Here is an 18910-nt window from a genome sequence, read left to right as displayed (position 1 = left end):
CCATTAAGTTTAGTTTAAGTTTATAAAATGGAAAAAATTGATTTTCAATTAATAATTAACAAATTAACAGAAAAATTCTTTTCTTAAGCAATTTTTTTTCCATCAAAAAATAGAGGAGGAAGGAATTTTTTTATGGGCGCAAATATGCACAAAAGTACACAAAATGTCTGAACTTTTTTAATCTATGGAGTCTTTTTATCTACGATTTTTTAAAACAAAATGGCGATCAAAAAACGAAAACTAAAAATTTTAAATTTCATTTTATCGATATTTTTTAGCTCAAATCATATAAATATTTAATTATTTCATTAAAAAGGTGGTTGAATAGTTTATTTTTAAACAAAATAAAAATATTTAGTGTTAAATAGGTAAAATCATGATATTAAGATTGTTTTTATTTTTTCATTTCTCATCACTTTATGGTGTTTCTTTTGAGATCACTTTTGTTTTTCACGATAATGTTTTGCAATGGCTATCACCAAGTCTAAGGCACTCAACTTTTTTTCGCCTTCGTGGACATAATTCGAAATTACTGTTGCATTTTCAATAGCAGATTGAATTAGCCTAATAAAAACAATCCATTTCCATTTCTTTGATTGTATACATGGCACAGCGTAATTGCAGCGGGCATCATGTACATCAACCCCACCCATAAACTTATTATAAAGTTGAAAAGCATTCGGAAAATTTACATTTACTTTTTTTTCTTTACTTCTTCTTTTAGCCATGAACAAGGGTGACAGTCCAGCAGCAGTAAAAACCATTGATACGTCTTTTAAATCAACAAGAGTAATATAATTGATCCCACTTTTATTTTCACCGACAAATGTAAACTGTAAAATGAGATTACAGTATTCAATTAGAAAATAAACGTAAAAACAAAAAACAAAACAAAAAAGATGCTTTAATCATCAATCTCCACGTGGTAATTGTCGGGCAACGATGTTTTTCAATAAAAACAACGGCTAAAAGATGAAATTTATAAGATTCTGGAGTGAAAATGACGTAAAATAGCAATAAAATGATTTTTTATAATTTTAATATCATGATTTTACCTATTCAACACTAAATATTTTTATTTTGTTCAAAGATAAACTATTCAAACACCTTTTTACAGAAATAATTAAATATTTATATGATTTGAGGGAAAAAACATCGATAAAACAAAATTTTAAATTTTTGGTTTCCGTTTTTTGAACCATTGCATCGTTTAGAAAATATCCGAAAATAGTAGGAAAGAGTATTTTACAATAAATTCTTTGCCTTTTTTATAAAATTATTCAAGCTCAAACGTAAGAGAGAAATTTCTTCATTTTGGGACCTAATGGTTTTAAAAGTGTCAAAAAGAGTGTCGTTTGTGACATGATCGAGTCCATTATGTATGATAGAGTAACGTGCTCCTGCTTTTATCTTGTATAAAATTGCTGGAAACACTATTACTTTTATTTGAATAATTTCACTCAATAAAAGTTTCACAAAACTGTAAAACTCTATTATATAAAAATCCGAAAAAAATATGACATAATAATTGCTAAACTTGCCTTCATAGCACTGACTTTTTCCATGTAATAACTATACACAAACTTCGCCATATGCGGCATGTCGTCAATTTCCATTGGAGGAGCTGCTGGTGGATCTTGGTTCGGTCTCCTGGAGGGATAGATTTCGTGAGGCAATAGTGACAATTTTAATGGTCGAAGCATAAGCTGATTGAAGGCTGGAGTGAGTTCGAAGCAATTCTTGAAGAGAGAGACCCTTGCAAAGACGTAGAGTCCCAATCGTGCTCGAGACATTGCTACAACAAGACGCCGCGCGTCTCGTAAATGACCCACGGCACGCGTTTTCACCAGAGATAAAAGTATATAGTCGTTCTGTTGTCCCTGGTACTTATCGACAGTGGTCACTTTATTTGGTCGACCGATCAAGGGATTGTTGGCACATCTATGTGAACAGGAACAAGATCAGATTAAACATCACAATTTTACTAAAACCGGGTACTTTTTAACATGATTGTTGAATTTTTCAACCAAGAACATTAAATTTATATAAAAAAAGATGGATGATTAACAAAATATATAGATCAATTTTCAACTGAAAATAAAATGACTTTAAATTGCAGCACTTCAAACTGAAGCATTTTTAACTGCATAATTTTAAACTGCAGCGCTTCATAATGCTGCACTTTAAACTTCTGCACTTGAAAACGAAGTATTTCAAACGCCGTAAATGAAGAATCTTCAAACAAAAAATGGACTTTTTAACATTATTTTGGATTTTTCTAGAAGTAGATTAATTTTTAACTAAAAGAGATGAATTCTCAAAAACAAAAATGGTAATAATTGATATTTCAACTCAAACAAATATTAATAAAAAAACAGTTAAAAACAACCAAAAAGACGAATTTTCATTAACATTTCAAACAAAACGGATACAAAAAGGAACAGAATTGTCTGTTTATAAAAAAAAGTTAATTGTCAACCAAACACTTGGATTTTCAAACAAAGTAGTTGAAATTTTCTACAAAGTATATTATATTTTAACCAAAGAATTGAAAACAATACAATTTTAACCGAGACGATTAGCTTTCCACCAAAAAAGATGAATTTCAAAATAATACATGCATTTTTAACGAAGCAGTTAAATTTTCAACTAAAAAGATAACTTTTCATTCAAACAGTTAAATTTTCTACCAAAATCAAGCTTTCACATATTTATTATAAAATTTTTTTTTAATATCGTATGTTCAGCAAAATATTCCGATTTTCAAGGAGATGATTTTTCAACTAAAATGAAGAATCTTCGACTGAAAAAGAGAAATCTACATTTTATAAATAAATATATAGCCTAAAAACTAGAAGTTTCTAAAAAAATAATTAAATTTTCTACCAAAAAGTGAAATTTTCAACTAATACCAAAAAAAGTAAAAAATGAATTTTTAACAAGAAGTTCGAATATCAACCAGGTAGTATAAAATTTAACCAAGAATATCAATTTTCTACAAAAACTATCAAATTTTTACGAAATAGATGAATATTCAATATAATACTTCAATTTTCAACTGAGGAAGATATGGATTACAAATTAATTACTTTGATCACTTAAATTACTTCGGATAACTTCGGATAACTTCGAAGTCAATTTAATTTATTTTAAAAAACCACATGAATCATCAGTTCAATAATTCAGGCACGCACTAGCTGAATTAAGTGAATTACATGAACTTACTCCAATCAGAAAAACAATTTTCGATAAATAAAGATCTTTAAGTCAGGAAAGAAAAAAATGTTATTCAAATACTTAAACTTGCTAGCCAACAGACGAATTTTCTATAAAATAAGTGAGTTTTCAACCACATAGTTTAATTTTTAACCAAACATTTAAATTTTCTACAAAATTGTTCAATTTTCAACCAAAAAAAGCGAATTCTTTACAAAACAGCTGAATTTTTAACCTGAAAATATTAGTTTTCAAGAAAGAAGTTAATTTTCTACTAAAACCTGCATTTCTAACCGAAAAAGAGGAAATTTTAAGTTGGCAAATTACATTCTCAGTCAAAAAAAACTAGTTGTAAATGTAAACCAAAAAAAAAAATTTCAAACAAAAAATCGTCAACAAAATAGTCAGATTTTCGAAGACAAACCTGAATTTTCAACTAAAATGAAGAAATTGCAACCCAAAATATATACTTTTTTTTGAGTAAATGACGAATTCACAAGAAAATAGTTAATTTTTTAACAAAACAGTTGCATTTTAAGCAAAAAATAGGAGATTTTAACTTTTACCACAATAATTAAATTTTCAAATTAAAAAAATAAATTTTAAACCAAAAATGGAAATGTTACATTTTCAGTTGAAAAAATAATCATTTTTAAGCAATCACAGTTACATTTTTAACCAAAAAATAGGAAATTTCAAACCAAGAAAATTAGTTTTGTATAAGGAAAAACGAATTATCAACGAAAAAAGAAAAAGTTACATTTTCAGTTTAAAAAAAGAATTTTAATCCAAAAAACTGAATTTTTTAACCAGAATAGTCAAATATTTAAAAACAAAAAAACTAATTCACAACAAAATAGTCGAATTTTCAACTTAAATGATGAATTTGCAACAACAACAAAAATAAATTTTATAGCAAACCAGTTAAACTTTTCAAAAAAAAAAATAAGACAAATTTTTAACCAAATAGACGGTTTTTCTACATAACTGTATAATTTTCAACTGAGAACTGAGAGGAAATTTCAACTTTTACTCAAGAAGTTACATTTTCAATAAAAAAAAAAATTGAACTGAAAACAGGAATGTTACATTTCAAGTTAAAAAAAGTTCATTTAAAAAAATAGCTTTGTTGAACCTTAAAAAAGTAGCTTCATTTTTAACCAAAAAATATGAATTTTCAATGAATAATTAAAAAGTACATATTTCAACCGAAAATATTTGTATTTTAAATTAAAAAAACAGTTAAATTCAACCAAAAAATACTAATTTTCAACAAAAATAGTTGAATCCTAAGCTAAAAAAAGATGACTTTTTAAAGGAGTTCTTTTATTTCCAACAAAATAATAAAATTTTTATCTAAAAGTATAATCTCCAAGTGGAAGCATCTGTCAAGAAAGATAAATTGAAACAGAAAAAACAGGAAAATAAATGAGTAAAAAAATACTATCCCAGAGTAGCCTCAAGATTTTATTTTCAAAATTCCCTAATTTTTTTCTCTAACTAATTTTTTACTTTTCCTTAACCATTATTATTTAAACAACACGAATTTTGGACAAAGTAGGACAAACAAAATCTATGAATTCCTAACAAAAAATATAATACTTTGAAAATTTAAATTTGCTATAAAAAAATAATTCTCAACAAACAAAAAAAACTAATTTTTAACCAAAGTATTGAGTTTCCAATTAAAATGATCTTAAACAAAAAAAAAATTTTTATTAAAAAATGTTAACTTCAAACCAAGTAATTAAATATTAATAGCCAAAAAAGATCAATTATGGACAAAAGCTGTACTGATTGATATTTCAACCAAAAAAATATTTCAATTTTCAATAAAAAACATTTGAATGAAACCAAAAATATAAGTTTTCAACATGAGTTGAACTTTCAACCAAGAAAGATTTTTCAGTTAAGAGAGATAAAAAATTGCAAACAAACTGTTCAATTTTCAATCCAAAGATAAATTTGTAACAAAAAATATTAACTTTCTATAAAAAAAGAACGCATTTTCAACAAAAGACATGCATTTTGCAGAAGATACTTGAATTTTCAACTAGGAATGTTAAATTTTCAACCAAAACTAGAATAGTTGAAGTTTTAGTTAAAAACCTTCATTTCAAACAAACACAAAACACGAAATTTCAACAAAATAGTTAAATAAAGTCATATAAAAAGCTAATTTTACAAGTAAACAATAATTTTTAACCAATTTTATATTGCAATTTAAAAAAATTTAAGCACACTCTCGAACACATTCCCTGACTTTCCGAAAATTTCCCTGACATTTTCAGGTTTTTCCAGTTCAGGATGGATAATCAAAGACAAAAATTCGCGGTGATTTTCCGTTTTGCAAAAAATTGGCATGGTCAATGAAATTTTTAAAAATCGAATTCTAACGCCAAAAAATTGTCCATTTGCGGTAATTACAACTGAATTGCAAATTAAAGCACTCAACGCTGAACTCTACAATTTTAAACTTTAAAAATTGAAGTTTAAATGTTTTTTTTTTTTAATTTTTTGTATTCAAATCCGCAAAATAAAATGTTTTTAACTTTTATAAATTATAGAGTTCAAAGATTGATTTCCAATAATATAAATCCGCGTTATCATTTTGAATTCTCTAAATTGAAAAATCAATCAATGAATTACATTTTTTTTAAATTATATCATTTTTATGAAATTTTAAGCTAGAAACATCAAAAATTCAACAATTAAATTGTTTTTTCGAAACTCAACATCACTTAAATTACAAGTTAAATTATTTTTATTTTAAATACCTTAAAAAACTTGAAATGCTTCAAAATTATATTTCAAATTTTTGAAAAATATACATTTTGTTTTGCATTTTTAAAATTTTTTCAGAAGTTCTAAACATAATTTAAAATTATTGGTATTTTACTACAATTTTTTTTTATCCTGACGAATTAAGAAAATTGCCTTAAAATCTTCTACATTAATTTATCATAATTTTGTAGTTCTTTATTAATATTTTTTAATATTCTTTTCAAATTAATTTCAATTTTCCTACGAAATGTTTTTCTTCTTCTGAAGCCTTTCAACATTATGAAAAAGTTAAATTTTTTATTCGAGATCTGCCAAAATCTATCTTTGGTTTTAAATTAAGCTGTTGACTATTTGTACCGAATTTTTGGTACAAATAGCTGGATTTTGTTGTTACACGTAGACACTTCATTTAAATTATTTGAAATAGTTTCAAAATTTTAATTATATTGAATTTTTACAAAACTTCAAAAAATCTCTTCAACTTACTCGAATTTTCCTAAGAGTTATAGGTGTTATTTATACATAAAAATTCAACAATTCAGCATTTAAAATGATAACGTTAAAAGATTAGTTTTGTTTAGTTTCGAATATTTTATTTATAATTACTGATTTTAAATAAACAGTAAGATATTTCCAAATATTAAGTAATTTTTCTTTTTCTTAATTAAAAATTTTCAAATTAATGATTTAAAAACGGAATATTTTAGACTAAAATAATATTTTTAATTTAATAAAAGCCTTGAATTATGAATATATTATTTTGAACATATTTTTAAATTAAAAATAGCTTATACAGTTCCGATCGGGCGTTTACATTTGTTTAACTACTAAGATATTCCAATTAAAACAGTTAAAGTTTTCACCTTAAAATCTGCAAATTCTAAAATTGTGAATTGAAAAAATGATTAATTAATTTATATTCACAGTTGATCAACGAAAAATGATTAAGCAAAAATCTTCGATTTTAAACGCTTCCAATTTTTAATTGTTAAAGTCTTTAAAACTGCATTTTAAAATACTTTAAATTAAAATCTACGCGTAGAAATCTAAAATGAAAATTTATTTAAGTGAAAGATCTTCGAATTATACATTCTAAACTGAATGATATAAAAATTGAAAACGATAACAATTCAACAAATTATTTTAAAAAAAGGTTGAAATTGAAGTTGGAGAAACTTTTGTTTTCTAAAAATCGGTAAAATTCCCGATCAAAGAATATATTCACTGCCATTTCGCGGTTTTCACGGTCTTTTCCTGGTAGGTTAGACACCCGAAAGTATGCAAATTTTACCTACCTAATATTTATCACGTCACGAATCAGATGTTTTTGGCCATTGTAGGTCGTCAAAATACTGATTTTGTCAGCAGGATATCCCAATAGACGCATGTACATAAAAACTGCAACGCAATACTCGGCTTCAGCAAGATTTTGGTAAAAATAAGCACTCGGTTCGCTTTCTCCGACGCCATTAAAATCCTCCACGTTGATCAATTGGAAATCGTAAAGGAAACCGGCATTTGCCACCAGATATTCGGCACTTTGCTCCACGTGTGTTAAATTTCCAAGCTTCTTGTATCGCCAATTGTAGAGATTACAAATGCTCGGTCTGGCACGACCTTGACCGTCCAGATCAACTGTTGGCACTCCCAATCTGACAAATCTCGCAAAAAGCGATTGCTCCATATTTGAGTATTTCTGAAAAGCCATATTCTTAATGACGGGCGGCAACTGATGATGATCTCCTATCATGATCCAACGTTTTAGCCGATTATAACCATCCTGTGGATTTTGCAAAAGCAGCGGAATAAAGGTCTCAATTTCTAAAATCTGAGCTGACTCTTCCATGAGAATATTATCGTATGTGAATCCCATGTCAACAAGTTCTCGTCTTTTGAGGGCCGCGTGTGTACAGGTCATCGCAATTACTTTAGCTTCCTTGACAAGCAAATACTTGGATCTATCAAGACCGGATCGCAGGAGTTCGAACGCTCGGAATTCCTCGAGCTGAGTAAATATTCGCTCGATATATCTGAAGAGGTAAAAGAAAATAATAAGAAAGTTTCGTAGAATGGGTAAAGAAATTGAGCAGGATCGCCGAAAAACAGCAGCTTTAAAATTCCCTCACTTTTCTCTGATTTTTCATTAACCAAACCCAAGAAAAGAAATGGAATCCTGCTATATTTTTAACATCGAATCTTTTGTAAACGGAATAAAACAATTTAAAAATAAAAGTAGAAACTTTCAGATTTATTTATATTGACTCAAAAAATGACTTTTATACAATATGAGATGAATTTTTAATCCAAAAGAACGAATTTAAAAAAAAACAGTCAAATTTTAACAAGACAGCTGCATTTTCAACAAAAAAAAACAGATGAACTGATCATTTAAAAGGACAACTTTTCTTTTCAGATAGATAATTTTTCGTAAAAACAGTTCAATTTTCAAACAAAAAAGATTGCTTCTTAAAAGACATTTGATTTTTCAACAAAGTAATTATATTTTTAACAAAAAAAGCTGAATTTTTTACCAAATACAGAAACTTTCTGCCAAAAAAAATACAGTTTCAACTAAACAGTCGAATTTTTAGACAAAAAAAGGTTAAACTTCAACCAAAATTATTTAAACTTTTAACCCAAAAAGTTTAAATTTCCGTCAAAAAATAAATTTTCAGCAACAAAAAAAGAGATTTTCAACAAAATAGTTTAATTTTTACCCAAATTGTTGAATTTTTAAACAAGAAAGATTAAATTTCAACCAAAATTTTCGACAAAATAATTAAATTTTTAATAAAACAACAGCAACAAAATAGATTTTTTAACCAAATAGTTCAACTTGAGATTAATTTTCTGTTAAAAAAAGAAAAATTTCAATAACATACGTGAATTTTCAAACTAATAATTTAATTTTAAACCAAAAGACCAATGTCCAACCAAAGATATGAATTTTTAACTAAAATTATGAACCTTCAACTAAAATAATTAAATTTTCAGTTGAATTTTTTTTTTTTTTTAAAACAACATTTATTGTTTAAAAAAGCAGTCCATGAAATTTCAATGACTAATTTTTTATTTTCATTGATTATTAATATTCAAACACCAGCGTTTTAATCTAGTAATATTTTTAGCATAAAATCTTTTATGAACGGAATAAAACAGTATTCCAGATAAAAATTAAAAATGTTCAAATTTATTAATTTATTTTAAACAAAAAATGTCTTTTCTACTACAAAAGATGGCTTTTTAACAAAATACTTAAATTTTCAACAAAATAATTAAATTTTTAATGTAATAGTTGAATTTTTAACATAAAAAGATAAATTCGAAACAAAAAAGTGTCATAGTTTATATTTCAATAAGAAAAATAAAATTAAAAAAAAAGTATTACACTCAAGAAATAAATAAAAGTGTATAGAAATTGTTGAACCTTGAAGCCAAGATGAATTGTCTCTAAAAAAATTGAAGGTTAAAACACAAAATATGACTATTCAAAAAAAATTAATGTTCCACGAAACTGATGCATTTTTGCTCAACAAAGAATAAAATTTCAAAATGAGAAAATGATTTTTTTTACCAAAAAGGAGAATTTTCCACTAAAAAAGATCAATCTTAAAAATGAAAGTTACCTTTTCAGTTTAAAAATTAAGTTTAAACAAAAAAGGATTTTCCACCAAACAGTTAAATTTTCAACCAAAAACATAAAACTTCAATCAAAGAAATAAATTTTTAACAGTGTAGTTTAACTTTTACCCAAGTAGTTGAATTATTAATTAAAAAAGATTAATTTTTAAAAAATAGTTGAACTATCAACCTGAGAGACAAATTTTCAAGTAAAATTTAAATCTTCAACATCTTAAACAAAATAGTTGAATATTCAAGTAAAAAAGAAGAATTTTTAACCAAAAAGTTGCATTTTCATAAAAAAAAAAAATCGACTAAAACAGATGAATTTTTAAATTAGAAAGATAAATTTTGGAAAAAAAGTTGAATTTTCTTTTAAAAAGAACTTCAGTTGATTTTGCAAGATTAAAATATGAATTTTTAAATAAGAAATAAGTTTCTACGATAAAAATGGAATTTTTTAATTCAAAAAGACGAATTTTTTACTACAAAGGATGAACTTTTAACAAGATTGTTGAATTTTCTACCAAATAGTTGCATTTTCATCCAAATAAGATTCCAATTCACTTTTTACGATCCAAATATGAACTTTTAAACAATAAACAACTTTTTACAACAACAAAAATTGAATTTTCATTCCAAAAAGAACAATTTTTTCAACCAAACAGGATTAAATTTTAACAAAATAGGTGCATTCTCTACCAAATAGTTCCATTTTTATCGAAGAAAGATGAAATTCGTACTAAAACAGACGAATTAAAAAGAAGACTAATTTTTTAAAAAGTTGAACTTCTATCCAGAAAAGATTGCAGTTCATTTTTCAACACAAAAATATAAATTTTAAACAAAAAGTAAATTTTCTACGAAATAGTTATATTTTCAAAAAAAAAAAAATGGAATTTTTAATTTAAAAAATGACTTTTTTACAAAATAGTTAAATTTTCAACCAAACAGTTGCATTTTTATCCAGGAAAGATGAATTTCCTCTTAGAACAGATGAGTATTTAATTTAAACAAAAATAAAAAATTAAGTTGAAATTTCATCCAGAAAAGATTTCAATTTCTCTTTTCAACAAAAAAATATTAAATCTAAAAAAAGTGCATTTTTCACGAAATAGTTACATTTTGAACAAAATAATAAATATTACAACTAAAAAGATAATCTTCAGGAGAAATTTTGTGCGAATTTGCAAAAAATTAAGTACTTGAGTAAAAAACCAATTTTTTTATTCGACATAAGCCTACCTGAAGCAACTTTGTGCAATCTCGTAATCCTCACCAAACGACTGACACTTGAATAATGGTTGTGGTGCATTATCAAAAAATTTATGGAATGGAAATTCTTGATTGACAAAGGAAGCCGCTGAAGTACTCGTACCACCTCCCCTTTGTTTGATTCTGGCTTCGAAACGTTCCCAACGAGTCAGTACTTGGTACATAAAGAAATGACCCGCTGTTTCGCATGTATAAGCTACATCAGCTTTTACATTCAGGGATTCCTGGCAAGGAAAATAATTAATCAGTATTTTAATAAACGGCGAGGGGTTAATTACTCGTTTTTTTTGTGGTGTACACTAAATAACAAGATTCCAATATTGCAATATTACAAAGGAAAAATTTATTTTAGTTCCTTAATATTGCTGAAATCGCTTTAAAAAATTTTATTGAAATCTATGAAAACCTTTTAAAACAAACTTTAAAAGATTATAATCTCTTAAAATGTGTTGAAATCTCTTAAAATTGGTCAAATCCCCTAAAATCTTTAAAACAGTTATAAGTTCCATAATAACTTTTAAATCTTGTGAGATTTTTTTTAATTATTGAAATATTTGAAAATCATACCAAATTTTTAGACATCGATTGACATTTATGAAATTCCTTGAAACTTTCGCAATTTTTTTAAATAACCTAAAATCTATAGAATCTTTTGAAATTTGTTTAATTCCTTCAGAATTTTTGAAATTGATGAAATCCGTTGAAATCTTTGGAGGTAAAATTTAATTTATTGCGTAAATAAGGAATTATTTGAAATTCCTTGAATATGAATTAAATTAAACTTAATTTTTAAAGTTCTTTAAAACCCCGTTTCAAATTCTAGAAATTTCTTACAAATTCTTTGCGATTTTTTATTTTTAGAAATCCTTTTGAATTCCGTGAAATTTTTGGAAAATGTAAAACTCATTTGAAATAGTATGTATATCGGATATAAATCAAATTAATCTTATCAAATAAAGTTACCTGAAAAAATGGTTGAAGTCTCTAGAAATATTTTATTTTAAAATCCTTTTAAGGGCATGTGACACAGCTAAATAACTATATTACCGACTTCAATTTTTCAGTTCACTGAATGTTTTTTTGAACCTAAGAACTTTTTTTGTAAATAAAATATCGAGCTGAAACTTTGGAAAATGTATTAGAGTACAATAAAGTACGTTTAGGTACTGCATTTTGGTAGGAACTTTACTGAAAATTATTTCATCTTTTTTCTGAACCTCGACATTTTTTGAACGTTCGAACTTTTTTATACATAAATTATCGGTCTCAAACTTTGAGAAATGCAAGAGCCGAAAGAAAACTACGTTTAAGTACAAATCTTAATAATAAAAGAAGTAAAAAAAATATTTCAACTATCAATTCCATCGGCATCAGCCGGTAACGTTGTACATGAAAATACGAACCCTGGCGGCCACTAGACGAGGTTCTAGAGGGTTCGTATTTTCGTTCACAACGTTACCGGCTAATGCCGACGGAATTGATAGTTGAAATTTTTCTTTACATCTTTTATTATTAAGCTTTATACTTAAAAGTAGTTTTCTTTCAGCTCTTGCATTTTTCAAAATTTGAGACCGATATTTTATGAATAAAAAAAGTTCGAACGTTCAAAAAATGTCGAGGTTCAGAAAAAAGATGAAATAATTTTCAGTGAAGTTCCTACCATAATGCAGTACCTAAACGTACTTTATTGTACTCTTATACATTTTCCAAAGTTTCATCTCGATATTTTATTTACAAAAAAATTTCTTAGGTTCAAAAACACATTCAGTGAACAGAAAAAGTGAGGTCGGTAATATAGGTATTTAGCTGTGTCACATGCCCTTAAAATCCAAAAATGTTCAGTGATTTCTGATAAATAGGTATAAATTTATAAGAATTCAAGGGAATTTAAAAGAATTTGATGAAATTCATACGAATTTAAGTGAATTAAACGAAAATTTAAAAATCTGCAAATTTCCATTTAACTGATTAAAATGAAAGTGAACCGAATTCATGAAGAAGTTAATGGAATTTAAATGTATTGCATTTTTTTAACCGAGGAAATAAATAAAATTCAAGAGAAATTAGGGGAATATAAGGGAAATGAGAATTCAGTAAAATTTATAAAATTTCAAGGCGAATAAAGAAAAAATCCAGTAAATTAAAAACAATTGAAAAATATGAACAAATTTCAATGAATTCATTAAGTTTGGAGTGGAATTAGAATATTTAGAGAGAATTCAAAAGAATTTGATAAAATCCAGAAGAATTCAAGGCTATTTGACGAAATACATTTGAGTGAAAAGAATTGAGTGAATTGAAAGGAATCCAAGTAAATACCAAAGAATTTAAAAGAATACAGGGCAAATTAATAAGAAATTAGTATGAATTTCAAATTGCAAAAAAGTCATAAATTCTAAAGTATTGAATTGTTTTCGGTAAAACTAAAATGAATTTGGAAGAATTTAAGAGAATACGATAAAGCTGATACGAATCCCAGTTGAAGTCAAAAAAATTCAAGATGAATTAAAAATAATTCAAGTGAATGCAATAACATTTTTTAAATGAAAAAAAATTCCATTAAATTTAGAGGAATGGAACTGTAATGGGAAGAATTTAAACAATTTCATCATATTCATAAGAATTTAAGTGAATAATACAACAGAAGAATACAACAGAATTTAAGTGTATTGATTTTTTTATCAACGAATTAAATTAAATTCAAGTGAACTTAGGGGAATATAAGGAAAATTAGAAAATTTCGATAAAATTCATAAAAATTCAAGTTGAATTAAAACAAATTCAAGTACGTAGAAAAGAATGACTAAATATTGACAAAATACATTTCAATCATTAAGTTTTTTATGAATTTAGAAAAATGTAAGTGAATTAAGAATAATTCATTTAATTGAGTAGAATTGAGTGAATTTAGAAGAATTTAAGTGAATTCCAAAAAATTAAACAGAATTTAGGATAAATCAATGGGAATTCAAGGTGAATTCCAAATGAGTTGCAAACAATTTCATAAATTCCAAAATATTTAATTGATTTCAGTAAAACTAAAAAGAATTTAGAAGCACTCAAATAAATTCGATGATAGTGATACGAAAACAAAACAAATTCATAAGAATTCAAGATGGATAAAAAATGATTCAAGTGAATGCAAGCCAATTGGATGAATCCAAAAAATTCCATTGAATTCAGATAAATGGGAGTAAATTTAGAAGAATTTGGGAAAATTCAAAAGAATTTAAGTGACTTGATTGAAAATTTAAAAATTTCTGTTGAACTAAATAAAATGAAAGTAAACAAAATTCAGGAAGAATTTAATCTAATTTAAGTATATTGAAATAAATTTACAAAAATGAATTAAATAAAATACGAATGAATTTAGGGGAATATAAGGGAAATTAATTCATTGAATTCATTAAGTTTGGTGTGAATTTAGAAAAATTTAAGGAAATTCAAAAGAATTTGTTAAATCCCAAAGAACTTAAGGTGAACTAAAAAAAAAGCCATATAATTGAGTAGAATTTAGTGAATTTAGCAAAATGTAAGTGAATTGCAAAGAATTAAAAGGAATTAAGGATAAATCAAGAAGAATTCAAGGTGAATTCCAAAAGAGTAGCAAAAAAAAAATAAATTCCAAAATATTTAATTAATTTCAGTAAATCTAAAAAGAATTTAAAAGAATTCGATGAAATTGAGACGAAACTAGGATGAATTTGAAAGGATTCAAGATGAATTAAACAAATGCAATGTAATAATTCAATTATTCAAGCAATAACATTTTTTAAATAAAAAATGCCATTAAATTCAAATAAATAGGAGTGAATTTAGAAGAATTAAAAATACTGATGAAAGTCATAAGAATTTAAGTGAATTAAACGAAACTTTAAAAAACCAACAAATTTCCATTTAATAGAATAAACTGGAAGTAAACAGAATTATGGAAGAATACAACAGGATTTAAGTGTATTGAGAAAAGCCAATGTATTAAATAAAATTCGAGTAAACTTAGGGAAACAGAAGAGAAATAAGAACATCAAAGAATTGAGAAAAAATTAACAAAATTTATTTAATTCATTAAGTTAGGAGCGAATTTAGTAAAATTAAAGGGAATAAATAATAATTCAGGATAAATTAGTGAAAATTCAGAATGAGTTCCAAATGAAATGCTAGACAAAATTGTAATCCAAAATATTTAATTGATTTCAGTAAAATTAAGTGAATTTAGAAGAATTCGGGAGGATTGAATTCAACCGATACGTACTTAAGATGCATTTAAAAGAATTTCAGGCGAATTAAATAAATTCAAGTAAATACAAAACAAATTTTAAATGAATAAAGAAGCTCACATGTTTTTAGAATGGATTAAAAATAATTCGATAGAGCTCAAAGGTGACTTCAAAGAGATTTTTGAGGCGGTCTAGCGTTTCTGCAAAAAGAAATTCCAGGACTTTTCCAGGTTTTCCAGGAATTAATAATAATTTTTCACGGTACCTTTTTCACAGTAAAATAATACTTTACACGAAATATGCTTCAAAAATCTGATTTTATGGTCAAAACACCATTTCTGGTGATTTTTCTTTTATCATGGGGAAGAATCACGACGCTACAATCGAAAATATTTTGGACTTTCTCAGTTTTGTAATTCTAACTAGAATTTTCTTTTTTTTTTAATTTTTTGAAATTTGACTGAGTTATCTAATTTTAAGATAATTTGAATTTAATTTCCAATGTTAAATTTTCAACCAAAAAAGATAAATGTTCAAGCAGAGAGATGAATTTTCAATCAAAATGATGAATCTAAAAAAAAAATTTTTTTAAATGTCATCCAAATTGTTAAATTTTCAAGCCAAAGACGAATTTTTTGTAAAACAGTTACATTTTCAATCCGAAAATATGAATTTCAATCAAAAAGATTAGTTTTATACCAATAAAGACGAATTTTTAACTAAAAAGATCAACTTTCAACAAAAATGGAAGTTATATTTTCAGGAAAAAATAAAATAAAAAATAACGAATTTTTTATTTTAAAAAAGTTCAATTTTCAGCCTAAGAGATGAATCTTCAAACATAAAAATTAATTTTTAACAAAGTGGGCCCGCTTTTACGCAAGTAATTGCATTTTCAGCCAAAAATGGAATTAAGTTATATTTTTAGATAACAAAATAAGTTTTTAACAAAAAATGAGTTTTTAATTAATTAGTTAAACTTCTAACCAACTAAATGAATTTTGAACAAAAATAATTAATCTTCAACTGGAATAGTTAAATTTTCAATTAAAAAAATAAAATTTCAGCCAAAAAGACAAATTTTTAATTAAAATGATGAATTTTCCATAACGAACAAAATTATTTTTTAATAAACTGGTTCAAGCTTCACCCAAATAATAGAATTTTCTACCAAAAAAGATTAATTTAAGAACATTATTCCATACCACAATCTTAATCTTGTAACATTTTTCACATAGAATCTTTTATAAAGAAAATAATTTCAAATACAAATTAAGAAGTTTCAAATTTCTTATCCTTGACAGTTAAGGCTCTTATAGAAATTCCGTGACTTTTGCCAGATTTTTTTCTTAAAAATCCGAGACTTTTCCAGTGTGGAATAATTCAGTCAAACCTATTTTTTCTTTGAGGAAATAAAAATTCCCGGACCATGAGCAAAATTCAAGGAATTTTCTAGGGTTTTCCAGATAAAAAAAATCAAGGACTTTTCCAGGTTTTCAAGCATTTCCAGGACGCTAGATACCATGATTTGAGAACAAAATTCAACCACGAGAATTGCATCAAAATCGATATTCATTAATTATTTTACATCTTTTTCAGGTAAATTATGACTAAAAATACATTGTAAAGTACTACATATATGTTTGAAATACACAAAATCTGTGCTTCGAAATTCAAGATTTTGTATGTGACCCGCTATAAATATTTCTAATTTATTAATTGCGGGGAATATTTTCTTTCCATTTTTGAATAAATCCTCTGCTTCTAAGCCCAATGATAACTTTTAAAAAATCTCATCGAATTTAGATCTTATTTCTTAATAAATAACAAATGCTTTTTAGGAGCGAAAGCTCTTTTTTTAGGAGCAAATGTGTATTTTTTTAAATCAAAAACTAAGAACATTTATTTGCAGACCTAGAACGGCCTATCTGAGCCTCTAAAGTTTTTTTTTTAACAACAGTAAATTTGTGGCAGTTTTTTTTCACTAAAAGAAAGAAATTTAGATGGTAGTGTTCGCAAAATAAAAAAATGCACATTTTTATTGACCACCCTAGTATGACAATTAAGAATTATACATACTTTAAGTCTCTGAACTTCTTCCAAGAGATTCATTCGTTTAGCTAAAACGTAATTTACTCGTCCGTATCTACTAAAATCTTTCTCCGTCTCGAGCGCTTCTTCACCATGACCGAGACGCAAAAGATGCCTCTCATCAATATCGAGAGCCATGATTTTCTCAAAAAGCTGATTTAAAGCCTGATTAGAGTGTGTCACGATTAAAGTTCTCTGATTCGGAAAATTGTGATAGAGATTAGAGATAATCTGTACAGCCACATCTGTTTTTCCGGTACCTGGCGGACCAACAACAAGCGTTAATCCTGGTTGCATTCCAGCTCGAATCGCTTCAACTTGAGTTGGAGTAAACGGAATTTGGTTTCTATCGTAAAAAAAAATGACAACAGTGATAATAAGATTCATGACAATATCCAGTAAATAAAACGAATTAAATCATGTGTTACCATTATTATTATTACCCGAATCGTAACAGGATAGGGTCTAGAAGTTTAGGGTGAAATCATATGGTATTTTAGAAGTAGTGAGCCTCCATTAATCCTCAAAGTGAATACATGGTAAAAATCACGGTAAAGTGCATCGTGGGTGTTCAAGACCCCAGCGTATTTAAAGATGCATTGTTTAAACCCTATGGAATATTTTGTCACAATAAAATTATACGATATAGTTCAAGGTATCTTTTATAAGGTAGAATTGATTTTATAGCCATTTATTTATTTAAAGTTTGTTGAAAAAATTATTGAAAAAAGTGAAAAATGGGTTTTTTACTTTAAAATTCGTCAATCACGCAATTTTAATTATTTTAACATGAAAATGTATGACTTCAATTTTGAAATAGTGTAATTTTATTTTAAAAATATTGCAACATATGTGCTTTCAAACAAGATATTTATTTGCACAGTTGAAAAGTCAATTTTATGATAAAATGATGAGTTTCAGATGCTTGGGGTATCAGACACCCACAATGCACTTTAGGAGTTAATTACGTAAGAATTTTTCGGAGGGGGCGGAAAATCTATATCCCATCAAATGTTCGAAATATCATTAAAATCCCCTAGTATCCTTCAAAATTTATGAAAATACTTTGGCATCGCATAAAACCATTTTAAATAATTTTAAATCCACTTAATTATTTTGAAATCTCTTAAAATCTCTCGAAATATTAAAAAACAATTCTTAAAATCGCTTGGTATCTTGAAAATCTCTTATAATCTCTTAAAATCCATTAGGAATCCTCGAAATTTATTTAAATCCTTAACCCATTAAGTCCCAAAACGAAAAAATTTGTCTCTTACGTTTGAGCTTGAATAATTTTATAAAAAAGGCAAAGAATTTATTGTAAAATACTCTTTTCTCCTATTTTCGGGTATTCTGTAAACGCTGCAATAGTTTGAAAAACGGAAAATATTGATTTTCAATTAATAATTAACAAATTTAAAAAAATTATTTTCTTTTAAGCAATTTTTTTCAATTAAAAAATAGGGGGAAACGTATTTTTTATGGTCGCAAATATGCACAAAAGTGCTTAAAATGTCTGAACTTTTCAAATCCGTTGAGTTTTTTTATCTACGATTTTTTTAAACAAAATGGCGGCCAAAAACGGAAACCAAAAATTTTAATGTTCGTTTTATCGATATTTTTGGTGATTTTATCGCTCAAATCATATAAATATTCAATGATTTCAGTAAAAAGGTATTTGAATATTTTATTATTAAACAAAATAA

The 18910-nt window shown here is 26.1% G+C and overlaps 1 protein-coding gene across 3 annotated transcripts in view; it reads right to left on the bottom strand.

Annotated features, from left to right (window-relative positions):
* LOC117180912 (RNA helicase aquarius) overlaps positions 1-18910 on the bottom strand; it is a 100061-nt gene that overhangs the window by 4216 nt on the left and 76935 nt on the right. For all 3 annotated transcript variants that reach the window (XM_033373528.1, XM_033373530.1, XM_033373529.1), the window contains 4 exons: positions 17193-17550; positions 10867-11120; positions 7296-8030; positions 1542-1941 (listed from right to left, as the gene is read on the bottom strand). In XM_033373528.1, coding sequence (XP_033229419.1) covers positions 1542-1941; positions 7296-8030; positions 10867-11120; positions 17193-17550 — 1747 coding nt within the window. The remainder of the gene's footprint in view (positions 1-1541; positions 1942-7295; positions 8031-10866; positions 11121-17192; positions 17551-18910) is intronic.

The sequence above is a fragment of the Belonocnema kinseyi genome, chromosome 9 (assembly GCF_010883055.1).
Source record: "Belonocnema kinseyi isolate 2016_QV_RU_SX_M_011 chromosome 9, B_treatae_v1, whole genome shotgun sequence".
NCBI classification, from domain to species: domain Eukaryota; kingdom Metazoa; phylum Arthropoda; class Insecta; order Hymenoptera; family Cynipidae; genus Belonocnema; species Belonocnema kinseyi.
The sequence above is the reverse complement of the archived record's forward strand: the minus strand, read 5'-3'. Positions and strand labels throughout refer to the sequence as shown.